Source organism: Notothenia rossii, assembly GCF_949606895.1.
Source record: "Notothenia rossii genome assembly, chromosome: 11".
NCBI lineage: Eukaryota > Metazoa > Chordata > Actinopteri > Perciformes > Nototheniidae > Notothenia > Notothenia rossii.
In genome coordinates, this window is record NC_136910.1 from 31617623 (window position 1) to 31632863 (window position 15241).

The 15241-nt window shown below is 41.9% G+C and overlaps 2 protein-coding genes across 2 annotated transcripts in view; both read right to left on the reverse strand.

Moving 5' to 3' along the window:
* Positions 1-2646: 2646 nt before the first annotated feature.
* LOC307025294 (uncharacterized protein) lies at positions 2647-14218 on the reverse strand (the record flags this gene model as incomplete). The annotated part of the gene is given in 10 exon segments (XM_079659931.1): positions 2647-2715; positions 2719-2764; positions 2866-2917; positions 4512-4658; positions 8715-8827; positions 12205-12283; positions 13520-13562; positions 13672-13740; positions 14154-14173; positions 14176-14218. Coding segments are annotated over 10 exon segments (681 nt in total).
* The window catches only part of LOC307024895 (uncharacterized protein), a 119716-nt gene continuing 117656 nt past the window's right edge, over positions 13182-15241 (reverse strand). Inside the window, exon 3 of the transcript XR_013804021.1 lies at positions 13182-13352. The gene's annotated coding sequence lies outside the window, so the exon portion shown is untranslated. The remainder of the gene's footprint in view (positions 13353-15241) is intronic.

Below are 15241 nucleotides of genomic sequence, written 5' to 3' on the forward strand. Positions count from 1 at the left end.
CTCCTTTGAAAAAGAAGAAAATAAAACAACATAGATTAGTTCCATGGCATAATGCCGAAACCCGCAAAATAAAGCAAAAGTCGAGACAACTTGAAAGGATATGGCGTTCCACTAAACTTGAAGAATCTCGTTTAATTTGGCATATTACTCTCAATGAATATAAGAAAGCACTGCGTAAAGCGAGAGCAGCATACTACTCTTCATTAATAAATGAGAATAAGAATAATGCAAGATTTCTTTTCAGCACTGTAGCCAGGCTGACAGAGAGCCACAGCTCGACTGAGCCTTCTATTCCCATAGCACTCAGTAGTAATGATTTTATGTGCTTTTTTAACGATAAAATTGTTACTCTTAGAAACAAAATCAATGACCTCTTGCCTTTGACAAGTATAGTGTTATCAACAGCTCCCGGAAACGTAAGTTCTAATATTACACTAGATAGTAAACTAGAATGCTTTTCAGCCATAAACCTTGAACAATTAAATTCAATGATTCTCTCTTCTAAACCATCAACGTGTATCTTAGACCCGATTCCAACTAAGCTGTTAAAATAAGTTTTTCCATTAATTAGCACTTCTTTATTAAATATTATGAATATGTCTTTATTATCAGGCTATGTTCCACAATCATTCAAAGTAGCAGTGATAAAACCGCTTCTTAAAAAGCACAACCTCGATCCAGAGGTTTTAGCCAACTATAGACCTATTTCTAATCTTCCGTTCCTCTCAAAAATTCTTGAGAAAGCAGTCGCAAAACAGCTGTGTGATTACTTAAAAAACTATGATTTATTTGAAGATTTTCAGTCTGGCTTTAGAACACAACATAGCACAGAGACAGCTCTGGTTAAAGTCACAAATGACATTCTAATAGCCTCTGACAAGGGACTTGTCTCTATTCTTGTCTTGCTCGATCTTAGTGCTGCATTTGATACTATCGACCATGATATCCTATTGCAAAGACTAGAGCACTTAGTTGGCATACAGGGAACTGCTTTAGGCTGGTTTAGGTCCTATCTATCTGAATGCTCTCAGTTTGTACGTGTCAACGATGAATCTTCCATGCAAACCAAAGTTAGCCATGGAGTGCCACAGGGCTCAGTGCTTGGACCTATTTTGTTCACCCTATATATGCTTCCGTTAGGCAATATTATAAGGAATCATTCTATAAACTTTCATTGTTATGCGGATGATACTCAACTATATTTATCAATCAAGCCTGATGAAATTAATCATCTAAATAAAATTCAAGACTGCCTCAAGGACTTAAAAACGTGGATGACCTTACATTTTTTGATGTTAAACACGACCAAAACTGAAGTTATTGTACTTGGCCCGAAGAATCTACGAAACAAATTATCTAAAGATATATTAACTATGGATGGCATTAATTTGGCCTCCAGTGAGACTGTAAGGAATCTTGATGTTATATTTGATCAGGATTTATCCTTTAACACCCACATAAAATCAATTTCAAGGACCGCCTACTTCCATCTACGTAACATTGCAAAAATCAGGCATATCTTGCCTCAAAACGATGCAGAGAAACTAGTCCATGCATTTGTTACTTCAAGGCTGGATTATTGTAACTCCTTATTATCAGGGTGTACCAAGAAGTCAGTCAAGTCGCTTCAGCTGATTCAAAATGCTGCAGCTCGTGTACTAACCAAAGTTAGGAAAAGGGACCACATTACTCCTGTTCTGGCTGCCTTACACTGGCTCCCTATAGAACACAGGATAGAATTTAAAATTCTTCTTCTCGCCTACAAAGCCCTTAATGGGCAGGCGCCATCTTACCTTAAAGAACTCATTATACCCTACTGTCCTACTAGGGCATTGCGTTCCAAGAATGCAGGGTTGTTGGTTGTTCCTAGAGTCTCTAAAAGTACAATGGGAGCCAGAGCCTTTTCTTATCAAGCTCCACTTTTGTGGAATCAGCTTCCAGTTTGTGTTCGGACGGCAGACACCCTATCCGTTTTTAAGAGTGCGCTTAAGACCTTCCTTTTTGATAAAGCTTATAGTTAGGGCTGATTAGATTCAGCCCCTAGTTTTGCTGATATAGGCTTAGTTTGTCGGGGGACATCTTACTTCTTCCTTCTCTCTGTCTATACCTGTGTACTCTCATGTTCCGATTAACCCAGCTTCCCCAAATTTCTTTCTTTTTGGTGTCTATATACGCCGGGATCCGGAGTCATGGATGATCCTGCGGTCCTGTGTCATGGATTGCGAGTCCTGGATCTTGAGTCGTGGCTGTGGTCCTGGATCATAAGTCCTGGATGGATATACTCGTGGCTTCATCTTCCTATTATACACACATGCATTTCCAAACATTTGGACTACCTATGTTGCAAATGTATTATCTTTTCAATTTAAACACGGCATCTATTGCACGTCTGTCCATCCTGGGAGAGGGATCCCTCCTCTGTTGCTCTCCCTGAGGTTTCTCCCATTTTTCCCTTTAAACTGTGGGTTTTCTCTGGAAGTTTTTCCTTGTACGATGTGAGGGTCTAAGGACAGAGGGTGTCGTATTGTCATACTGATATTCTGTACAAACTGTGAAGTCCACTGAGACAAATGTAACATTTGTGATATTGGGCTATATAAATAAACATTGATTGATTGATTGAAATATAAATACTAATGAATTTGTTTAAATAGATTGCTTACCTGTGTTGAGAACATTGAACTCTTTACAGAAGTCTCCATTTGCTTCACAACCTCAAAACATGAACACCTGATCTCCGACCAGACCAAAACTCTGACCACACCTACGTTAATATAATAAATATATTTAAAACCATGTGTATTTTAGTTCAATACAATACAACATTACTGCTTTGCTTTGTAAAACTATAAATACTTGTCTTACAGGGCGGGAGGCAGCGATCCACTAGTTTTTACTGGCATCAAGGTGAGAGATGCTGAAAAATAGCAGAGATAATTTAATAATATTTAATGCATTACATTTTTTATTAGAGCGCTTTTACAGGTGCTCAAAGCGCTTTACAATTACACATTACACATATTAGACATGTAAGAGTCATTACTGTGGACAATACCCAAGAGATTAAACCAAGCGGCAAACTCTGGGGAACAGCCGGGACGCCAATACGGAAGTGCAACACACTGCAGTTCATACATGGGCCGCTAAGGACTGACTGCAGAAAGGAGCAATTTCCATAGACCCCCATGTTAAAATGCCCAACTTTACAGCAGAAAAAAACATGTTTCTACCGATGGATGCAAGAAATATTACTATCGATATAGTTAGATTCCACCTTCATGATTATGAATCTGTGAGTACATTTTTTTCTAACGCGACCCTTTTATTTATATTAGGTCTTAAAGTGTTTGCATAAATTAGGGCCTGGTCACTTTGATGGACATGTACATGCCTCACTGTCAGCTAACAGCAACTTGTCCACTCTGCTAGGCTACAACCATAGAGGCTACAACTTTAGTTAGTCATAGTACGGTACTTGACCCTTTAGCGTTAGCCGTGTTCGTGGTGATTGTGCCTTTTAGGGAATATTGTTACAAATACCAGACAATTAAAATGTCGTGCTGTGCGCTTGAATGTACTAACAGAACTTCCAAGAAGTCTAAAATGATTATATTATACATGTTAATCCCGTTCGCAGGTGTTTGTGTGCTTGGTAGCTTAGCTTGTTACTTATTAGCCAGCTAAGGACGTAAACCTTTATACATACATATACATTTTAGTTTATGATTCAGCCTTGGGTAAGACTTTTATAGTCTATGGCTATGACGCCCATAATGCTAAACGGGAGCAAATGTTAATAGGGGACCCAATTATCCCAGTGGTGGCCGCCGGAGCTAACGGAGCCGCAGGGGGCTAGCTCCAGCCGGCGTCCCGGAGCTAGCCAGCTGCGGCTCCGTTAGGTCCGGGCGATGGAGTCCGTCGTTAAAACTGGAGATCAAGGAATCCAGCTAAATGCAGACTTGGTTCGCCTGCTGTAGTATTAGCTAAATAAATTATGTTGAACAAGGCTTATTAAGCTGAACATCGCCACAATTGTTCTGCTATGTGTCGGTACTTCTTTTCTTAACGTGTGAATGACAAGCATTAAGAATAACAAAATATAGCTAATTCTCTTGCAGATTGTCTCATTTGATTATGAATGTAACGTTTATACAGGGGAACTACACTGTTAGCAGTAACTTGTTATGCATGTATTTCATGTTAGCTTAGCTTCTTAGCCTGAGCTAGCTCTGTTTACTTCCAGTTCGGAGACAGCAGGTCCCGCCTCTTTGCCCTTATTTGGAGCAGGCTGGAGTAGGCGGGAGTTGAACTCTGACGTCACTGTCGAGCCGTTAGTGGCCGACTCCGCCTACTAAGGGCTTCTCTGCAACTCTGCAGAATCCTATGGGTGACGTCACGGACACTACGTCCATTTATATATACAGTCTATGGATTAAACGCAAAAAAAAGAAATGACACATGCAGACTTAATAAAGTAATTCATTCCAAATGAATGACGATGATTTATGGACCTGTATTGAAGACCATGAGATCATCAGTTGGATTCCCTCCCAGAATGCCTCCGTACACATAGATGTTGTCTCCCACAGCAACAGAGCTGTGTCTGAGGGTCCTGAGGGTCACCCCTCCAACTGCTAAGTGATCCCAGGTCAGAGACACTGTAAGGAAATGGAAATATCATCACAGTACTGTTAGACTTTATTTGACTTTTGTAAGAAATTAAAATCAATATTTAATGACATCATTTAGTTTAAACAAGCTTAAAACTGTTTTATTCTGAAAACATCTCCGGTTAACATTGGCTTGTGGCTAACATTGTTGCTAAAGGAATGTACAGTTTATTTTGAAAAGCTTTATTGGAAGGCGGCAACATTGTCAACAGTGACGTCACTTCCGGTTTTACGTTAACAACGATTACAGCCTTTAAAATGCATTAAATAAAAAGTCATGAATGAGTGTATAAGGAGAAAAGGCGTGTGGAGTTATACAATGAACCAACACATTCTCACTCCCAACTCGGCCTATGTTGACATTATGTCAGGGTCCCTGTCGCCACTTTCCAACGCAAGGGGGGGCCCTTTAGCGTCGAGTTTCAACTATCAGGGAGTCCCATTGACTTGCATAGAGCTCCCTGAACGTTGGTAATAGACGAGTTGGGATCGCGGCAAAATGCTCTCCGCAGATCCATTCTCACAGCGTTTATCAACCTTTTTCTAACTCAATATCAAGCCACACTTATTGTGTTTACTTCTTTATTTTAATTGAATAATGTCTGACTTTTGTTGCCGTCAGTTAGGGGGAGAGTAGGGCCTCAGGGCGACTGTGGCTGTGAGGGAGTGCGGTTGTCTTTCAACCAGAAGGTTGTGGGTTCGATCCCAGCCCATGCAGTCAACATGTCGATGTATCCTTGGGCAAGATACTTAACCCTGAGTTGCTCCCGATGGCATGGCCAACGGTGTGTGAATGTGTGTGAATGTTAGGTCCTAGAGTAAGGTACACTGCTCTGTATGAATGGGTGTGAATGGGTGAATGACATGTAGTATGTAAAGCGCTTTGAGGGGTCTTAAAGACTGGATAAAGCGCTATATAAGTACAGTCCATTTACCTCAGAAAACTGAAATCTGTATTGTTTCATCGTTTTTTCCTTCTAATTTTGTATTCTTTTCTAAACCACACACTGTTATTTACTCAACAATAAGACACAATTATCCTTGTGTTTATTTATTTGTTTGATTGTTTAATGTCTGACTTTTGGAGTCCTTCAGGAACGGGGGTCGGAGCAGCTCATAGTAGTTACTTTAGAGAATTTTACACCCGGAAGTAAGTATTCTCTCCGCTTTGCTTTACAAACCCCGTGATTAGTCCTCAAGCTCTGTGATTTGGATGTTTGAGTGGCAGTGCGCCGAGGGTTACGGCAAGCTTCAAACAGCACTTTGAAATGGGATGGAACCACGGCAGACTATCCAAAACTGGATTTGAATGGGTCCACCCCCTCCCCCACCCCGTCCCCAGAACTACACATGCTAGCTATTGTGTGTTTCACAACATGTTCTATGGCACGTCTCTACTGGGAATTGTAGTTTTAAAAGACGTTTTCGTATTTCCCATAATAAGAAGTTGCCAGTAACTGTGTACATCCCTGGAGGTTTAGGGGATAGGAAACACTCAAATTTAAAACATATAATTAACAAATGGGTGAAAATTGCTTGTGTCCATAATTGGCAGCATTAATATATACCCACATGACAGCGAAGGTCAGATGAGCTTTATTTAACAGCTGGTCTTAGGTCTGTGAACCCTCCTGTTGTTAATTGATAAGCCTGAAACATGCACTTGTCAAGGTTCAGATGCACATTTTGCAAATATGGCAGTAGCCATCGATCATCTTAAGATAAGATATACTTTATTGATCCCAAGTTGGAAAATTTTTCTTTACAGCAGCATGTGTAACAGTTTTAAATATGCAGTGGTATTTATTTGTAAATCATTTAGTATAATCACAAAAATTCTGTTTTATATTTAAAAATTCTGTGTTCTTTATTTATTGAATGTTCAATACCTGACAAGGTCGGAGATGAAAAACTTGGGTCGCAGGTTCCTCAACAAGACATCTATCAATATGTGTGTATACCTCCACCATTAAATTGTCATATTCTGCATACATCTTATAAGAGTATAATACATATGTATAATATCAGTTAAAATAAGTGCTTCAACATAGTTAACATTGCAGGAAAGTTGATTGTCAAGTCCCAAAACAAACTATGCAATATATTAGACGTTAAGTACTTTGTCAGGCTTAATATTTATCTGTAGATACCCCCAAAGCTTTTTTCTTATTCAAAAGAAGACCTTAACCTAAAGTATTCTTTAATGTTTAAATAAAGCCTTATTAGTTTGTCTGTTTTGCACATCCTCCTGTTAATATCTTTGGACGTCCGGCACTAAACTGTTTTATTGTAGAGATCACTACAGTATCTTCTTGATATTTTCTATTCTATATTTCTATCATTGACCTGTATGTACTCTTAATATTTTTATGTTTTCATCAAATATAACGTATCAACAAAAGAAATGCAAAAACGTGCTTTAACCACAGTGTTAACACAATAAAATATACTGCGGTTTCCAGTTTAGTTTATGATGGATGTATTTTGTTATCCACACATTTATTGTCTTTATATTTGTAACACCAAACCGACAGAAAATATGGTCTTAACAAGACCCAGTGGTCTAGTTAATAAAAATAATATTATCAAACATAAAATCCCCAGTTAAATTCCCTTTGCAACCGTCCCTACCTCTGCTCGCTTTAGTGGACTCGTGGGCGGACGAGAACTTTTTGGACATTAACATTGCAGCTCAGGCAGGAATTCCCTGCAAAGTGTTAGATTCTCCTCTTAAGGCTAATGCTCTAAATGGAAAATTCCTGGCCCAAGTCACTCACCGCACCAAGCCAGTAAACCTCATTTTGTCTGGAAACCATCGTGAGTATATTCAGTTTCACCTAATTTCCTCACCTCATGCCCCCAAAGTGTTGGGCCATCCCTGGTTAAGAACACACAACCCCCAGATTGATTGGGTGACTGGCAAAATCATTTGTTGGAGCTATTTTTGTTTATCCTCATGCCTGCAGTCTGCTCTACTGCCAGCAGAGGCCGCCGCTCCACCATTCAAGATCGAGCCGCCTGACCTGTCATCTGTCCCCACTGAATATCATAACAGTAAACAGCAAGCTCTTTCTCTTCCTCCTCATCGACCCAACGACTTTCCCATTGACCTCCTTCCTGGCTTCCCTGCCTTCTTCCCGTCTGTTCAACCTGTCTCGCCCTGAGAGGAAATCCATGGAGAATTACATCCACGACTCTCTGGCTGCCGGTGACATCCACCCATCCTCCTCCCCGGTCGGTGCTGGCTTTTTCTTCGTTTCCAAGAAGGACCGCTCACTGCGGCCCTGCATTGATTACAGGGGCCTCAATGCCATCACAGTAAAAAACAAATATCCATTACCCCTCATCAACTCCGCCTTTGAACCCCTCCAGGAAGCCAGCATCTTCTCCAAAGTGGAAAACGGCCTTCAACACACCACTCGGTCATTTCGAGTACCTGGTGATGCCTTTTGGACTGGCAAATTCCCCAGCAGTTTTCCAATCGATGGTCAACGATGTGCTCCGTGACCTCCTCAACCGGTCAGTTTTGTTTACTTGGATGACATCCTCATATTCTCTCGTAACCAGGAGGAACACACTATCCATGTCAGGCAGGTGCTGCAGAGACTCCTGGAGAACAAACTCTTTGTGAAGGCGGAGAAATGTGAATTCCATGTCAGCAAAGTCTCATTCCTGGGCTACATCGTTGAGGGAGGAAAGACTAGGACCGACCCTGAGAAGATCCAAGCAGTGGCACAGTGGCCCAAACCAACCTTAGTTAAACAGCTTCAACAGTTTCTTGGGTTCGCCAACTTCTGTCGGCGCCTCATCAGAGACTACAGCAGAGTGGAGGCCCCTTTAACCAAACTCACTTCCCCTACAACTGGCTTTTCCTGGACCCTCACTCCAGCTGAGAAAAACGATGACGTGGGTAACAGAGAGCTGCTGGCTGTCAAACTTGCCCGAGAGGAGTTGAGGCACTGGCTGGAGGGAGCTGAGCTACCTTGTATTGTGTTGAAAGACCACAAAATCTTGGCTTACATCCAATTTGCCAAGCGCCTTAACTCCCCTCAGGCTCGATGGGCCCTGCTTTTCGGCAGTGGTGCTCGATGCAGGCGCGCTGCTCGCCACTGCTCGGTTTACTGCATATGCACCGCCTGCAGAGGTGGTTCTCCAGCCTGCGTTTAGATCCCAAGAGGCACAAACAACGTCTGGTGACCCACAGCCTGTTGCAGGCCGAAGTGGCTGGGGTTCCAGCGATGGTGTGAGGAGCGGAAAATAGAGCCCCTATCTTGTGAGTTGGGCTCTATTTTGTCCTTCTTACAGTTACTGGTGGACAGAGAGCTTGCTCATTCCACAGCGAAAGTGTATGCAGCAGCCATCTCGTCCTGCTATGAGGGATTTGGCGGCAGGTCAACCTTTAGTCAGCCACTGATGTTGCGGTTTTTACAGGGGGTCAGAGCCCAGTAGTGCACACCTCCGCCCCGCAGTGGGACCTGCCGCTGGTGCTCGAGGCTTTTTTGGTCACAGAACCATTTGAGCCCCCTCCCCGGGGCGTAATGCGCTTACTTTTTTTCCCGGGCCCCGGCCCCGGGGACATGGCGCGCGCACTGGGCCCATACGGGGCTGGAGGACTCTTTCCCCCTGCTTTAGGGCAGGAGGGGAGAGCCCTCCACATTATAGCCCATACACACTCTTCACAGGGTAAGCGTGTCTGATAGGGGTGTAACGGTTCACAAACATTTCGGTTCGGTACGTACCTCGGTTTTTAGGTCACGGTTCGGTTCGGTACGTTTTTGGTACAGCAGAAAAAATTATCACAAAACATAAAATATGTTTTGGGATTTTTAATTACTATTAAACTGTGAATAATGTATTCACTCAAATAAATAAAAAATATAATAAAATGAACATTAAGGTGCAGTATTTCGATGAACTGAAATAATCTGTATTTGAACTTTACTGTACTAGTACTCACAAAACATAAACTATTAGTTTTGGGGTTTTAATTATTATTAAACTGTGAATATTCACTCAAATAAATACGAAATGAAATAAACATTAAGGTGCAGCATTTCGATGAACTGAAATAATCTGTATTTGAACTGTACTGTACTAGTAGGCTACCTAAGCAGCCAGTTTGACATTATGACTTGCTTGTCATTGTATTTTCATGTTTCTTTAAAAACATGAAAAATGTACTTGTCCACATTGCTTGCCGAAAGGGCAGATCTGCTGGGACTAACAATGTCTCCTGCTGTGGAGAACACCCTCTCGCTAGGGACAGAGGTAGCGGATACAGCCAGGTAGCGCTTTGCTAACATGGCAACATAAGGATATTTGACGTTTGTAATAGCTTTGGCTTAACTTTTTGAGAGTGGTGGAGGCTTAAATGCTAGTGAGAGTTGGGTTTGCACTTCAGTTCAGCCCTCGGCACTGTTTTCCGAGCACACTTTTCGCGAGATAAGCATGTCAGAGTGTGCTCTGTCAGCCGCAGCCCGGACTTCTCCACGGTTACAACCGAGGGAGAGGTGAGGCGCAGCTGCTGCTAACCAGAAAGCCGGTCAGGGACAGTGAGGTGGAACGGTTTTGTTGGACGACAGCGCGTGTATACATCGGGGCTCCTGTGAGAGATATAACGAGGTTTTATGTATGGTAACCCTTGTTGTATAAGCACAGGCGGAGCCCTCTACTCCGGGCACTGTCTGTCCTATGCTGCTCGCTGAAGAGAAGTGTAGGATGACAGGAACGGGAGACGTGGCCGCTTTATATACGGTGGGCTTATGCATGAATTCAGGTAGGCCCGCCCCGGGGCCGGCTACGTCTATAGAAATCTCAGTAGGTGAATGCTTGCATGATAAGGTAGTACCCATAGAGTCCAGTAGAGGGCTCCGCCGGTGCTTATATAACAAGGGTTACCATAGGTAACCCTTGTTATGTTCACATACTTATTTGATTATTAAAATGTAAACAGATCTTTTTCATTTGGGTGTTTAAAGTTGTACCCCCTAGATCTAGTCTATAGTAATTCTGCTCATAGTGCACCAGATTGAAGCATTACACACTAAAATGTTCAAACAAATCTTTCCGGGGGGGCATACCCCCGGACCCCCCTAAAAGATGTGACTTCCACCCCCCAATTAAAACATGTTCATACAATACTGAATACATTTGAAACCTTCTTTATGTATACTACCTATATCAATATGTTTCAGTTTTTGTAGTGTTTTGGTCTTTTGTAGAGATTTTTCATTTATTCTTAATATATTCTATTGTGTATTCCTTGGAGGGGGGGGGGGGCACCAAATCATAATCTCGCCTAGGGCACCAAAATGTCTAGAACCGGCCCTGACCGTGGCAACTCTCTCTCTCTAGTTTTGAGGACGCCGATTGGCTACATTTTATGACACACGTTCATATCTTTAATCAGCAATTGGCTAACCTGCTACAGAGACCCGCCTCCGTGGGGCGATTTCTCCATCTCTCTCTCTCTCTTTCTTTTCTCTTTCTCTCTCTCTCTCTCTCTCTCTCTCTCTCCCTCTCTCTCCCTCTCTCTCAATTCAATTCAATATGCTTTATTGGCATGAATGTCAGGTGAACAATATTGCCAAAGCGTCAAGGATAATACAATTCAACAGTGATATGATAAGAAAATTAAATACAATTCATTCATTAAACAATTTACAAAAATATATTATTACAAAACCGCAAGTATCAAAATATAAAAAGAAAGAAAGACCCATGAAGTAGAGGAGTAATCCGAGTGAGCTGTGAGGAGATGAACAGCTGTTATGTGTTGTTGTTGTTGTCTCTTAGGCTTTGACATGCGCTCTCTCTCTCCCTCTCTCTCTCGCTCTCTGTCTCTCTCTGTCTCTCTCTCTCGGTTAGTAAGCATTTTAGCTCCTTTGTTGTTAATATTGACCGCCATTTCCTCTATAAAGTACACAAGTCTCCCTGTCTGTTTTCTCGCGGCGCTCATCTGTGAGACAGACAGGCAGAGGGAACTCACTATTGTTTGTGAATCAAACATCAATAAATTAATGTGTTGTTTGTAAATGAGAATAATAACTTTTTGAATAAATATGATGAAGTTGGATTCATATCTTACTGTTTCATGTGGGTCTTTGGGGATGTGGAGTTTCATGTGGGTCTTTGGGGATGTGGAGCTTTCAGATCAAATTGACTATGGTATCTTTCTTTATTGTAAGTGTATCATGTAGTGTTGGATTCACACTAGTCTGGTTCCGGTCTTGACTCGGTCTCGCCCTGCCTTGACTTGGTCTCAACCTCTTAAAGTGTTGGTCTTGTCTTGATCTTGGTACTCTCCAGTCTTGGTCCTTTCTTGGTTTCGGTTAAGGTGATCTTGACTACAACACTAGCCCATGCTATTCATTTAGCAGATAAGCTTACAGAAGTGAACTGTAGCACCTTGCCAAGGCTGGTCATCTATTTAATTCCAATGATTTACTTTCTAGCGCGATAGAGAAAGTGTAATATTTTTCGCAGATATTACCCAATGCTCAATGACAAGTAATAACCCAGAATTGTAGTTTACCATAGAGTGTGTCCTTCTCTGGCTGAGGGAACTTCTCCGCTCTGAGGAATCTCTTCCCACAACACAGCATCAGGCGAAACTACAAACAACAACACAATCTCAAGTTACTTTTAATTACAACATCACAGTTTATAACAGCACCAGTAACCTGACCAGTTTCCACATCTGTAACTCTGCTCAACTTCCTGTGATGCAGGATGTTTAAAAATATAAATACATTCAAATAATATGTATTCAATGTAATATCTTCTGAACACCCAAAATTAGGTTTTCATAGTTTCATTTTGTAATTCTAATCAAACACATAAACACTGAAATACAGTGGAACGTTTAGCAGAAACCATTTTCATTGCAAAGAAACAATACATAAAGCAAAATGGAGACCAGAGGCCTGTACTACGAAGCAGGATTTTCGCTTAGCGGGCTAACTTCAGGGAATACTCTGGGTTTCCGGTCCTACGACGCTGGTTCTCTTTTTAGTGGCTAGATCTCCATTAAACTTATGCTGAGCGGCTAACCAGGGGGGTATACTACAAATCTAGTTATGTTTTGAGTTATCCGGTTGACTTAATCCAAAACAAAGCCGCTCTCGCTAAACTGTCCTACAACGCTGGCTATCAACTCGTTCGCTCAAGCCAGCCATGTCCTATCTAGTTAGGTGCGCGTTCACATGAAAGGGGTGGTATCTGGAGCATTCGACCAATCACAAACATGGAGAAGCGTACTGACAGCGCAGCGTCATACTTCCTGAATGAAAAGTCAACTATAATATTAGTCAAATGTGAAGAAGTTAAACTTTAAACATACATGACTTTAACACTTTATCCAGGATCAAAGCCATATAGCTGCACCTGCAAGGTGAATACAGCTGGTAAAAGAACAAGTGTTTGAATGCGTAGTATGACGTATAAGTATGACGCTGCGCTGTCAGTACGCTTGTCCATGTTTGTGATTGGTCGAATGCACCAAATACCACCCCTTTCATGTGAACGCGCACCTAACTAGATAGGACACGGCTGGCTTGAGCGATCCACTTGATAACCCACGTCGTAGGACCGTTTAGCGAGAGCGCGTATGTTTTGGATTAGGCCAACCGGCTAACTCAAACATATCCAGGTTAGGTTGAACCGGCTTCGTAGTACAGGCCTCTGCTTGTAAAAACTTTACTCCTTTGAACTACTTTGAACAAAAAAATGTCACAGAAACTCATAGACATATTTCTACACACACAAAACAGTAATAAAGAACAATTATATAATATATTTTCAGACCTTCTGGGCCTCAGTATAAGTCGGACATCATCTTTCATGTTTACCTGTTAGCATGTAGAAGTTGCTGTAGTAAACAGGGATGTCCTCCTTGAAGAGATGCAGAACAACAGATTACACCTCATGTGTTTTTTGTGTGTCATTGTAAAGCAGGAGGAATTTAAAAAAGGGTTTGAAAATACAATTTAAAAAAAGTCACCCCTTGATTGATGCTTGAGGCCCCTCCGAACAGAAAGGCGATGTTTCCTGCAACAGCTACTGCGTGGCCCTATCTGTGACATTAGACACAGACAGACAGTCTAATCATGAGCAGCCATCACAGAAAAACGTCACTCACCCCACATAACGCTTTGAATAAGTGCCGCATCTCGTGTTTCGGAATTATCCTGCAGATGGGAGTAATCATTGGCGGTTCTAGACACATTTTACTGGAGGGGCCATGCTGGGGCCAGTTATGTTATGAGAGTGGCAAATTTAATGTGGGACAAAAGCTAAAATGACAGTGTTCAAGATCTCAAAAATGTTTAGTTCAGTATAAAGTCATAGAGCAAAAAAAACATATAATATCTTGATTGGTGTTTGTTTTAGGATCATCATTTGTGTCAATTGATTAAATGAAAAAAAGAACTAGAACCGCCCATGGAAGGAGTCATTCACTATGAGGGGATGAAACATTATGACCCACCTGGGACCCGGGGGGTCCCCCTCATCTCTTTCTCCAGCCAATGACCGCTGGCTAATGCCATCTTCACATCTGCTTTACACCCACACCCACACCCACACCCACACACACACACACACACACACACACACACACACACACACACACACACACACACACACACACACACACACACACACACACACACACACACACACACACACACACACACACACACACACACACACACACACACACACACACATCAAAACCCCTATCTGACATCATCATCTTCAGTAGCTCTTGTACACATTATTGCAACAGAATGATGTTATATTTTAGTTAAGGATGAATACATTGTTAATATGTGTTGTTTGTCAGGGTTGTGTTTCATATTTATTTATTGTAAGGTTTCTAAAGACAACATGTGATAGTGAAGCCTACCTGCTGCTGTGTATCTGTCAGGACGCTGGCTTTGTGATGTTTTACTCGTTCTGTCCCCACAGAAAAGTCCTCTCAGCTCACAGTCCAACATCTGTCCTCTGAGTCTCAGCTTACAGGTAAGATACACTTTCCTCTGCAGATACACTGTTGCTAAGGAATGCCTCCAAACACATTCCTCGGGTGAGGCTCTTTTGTTTGGCTGTTCAGCCATTATTACTGCTGATCACATCTATTTAGTTCGTAGTTATCCCAAACAGACTGGAAACAGAATGTAAACAGCATCATGAAGATTATGGACCAGACCTGTGTTTGATGTTGTGCTGTATAAAATCTGAAATAAATTGAAACAAACTGATTAAGGCTCTGCAGAGCCAAACCATGTTCATGGCTGTGACCAGTATTCACCTGAGAAAAAAGTGGTGTTTTTGACTGTATTGCCCATTAATGTAGAGGGATAGGGTGAGGGTAACGGAGAGTCTGAAAGATGAAGGAGACTATACCTAGAGGGTCTGTGTTTCCAACCTCAAGGCTTTCTCTCCAGATCCACACACTTTCACTGCTCTTAGCTTGGCTCTGGCTGTACTGGGCTGGTTTTCTGTAAGATTATTTTTAACGTCAGTCTTACTCCAGCTGGCATCTCCAATATTACCTGCTCAGTGGCAAA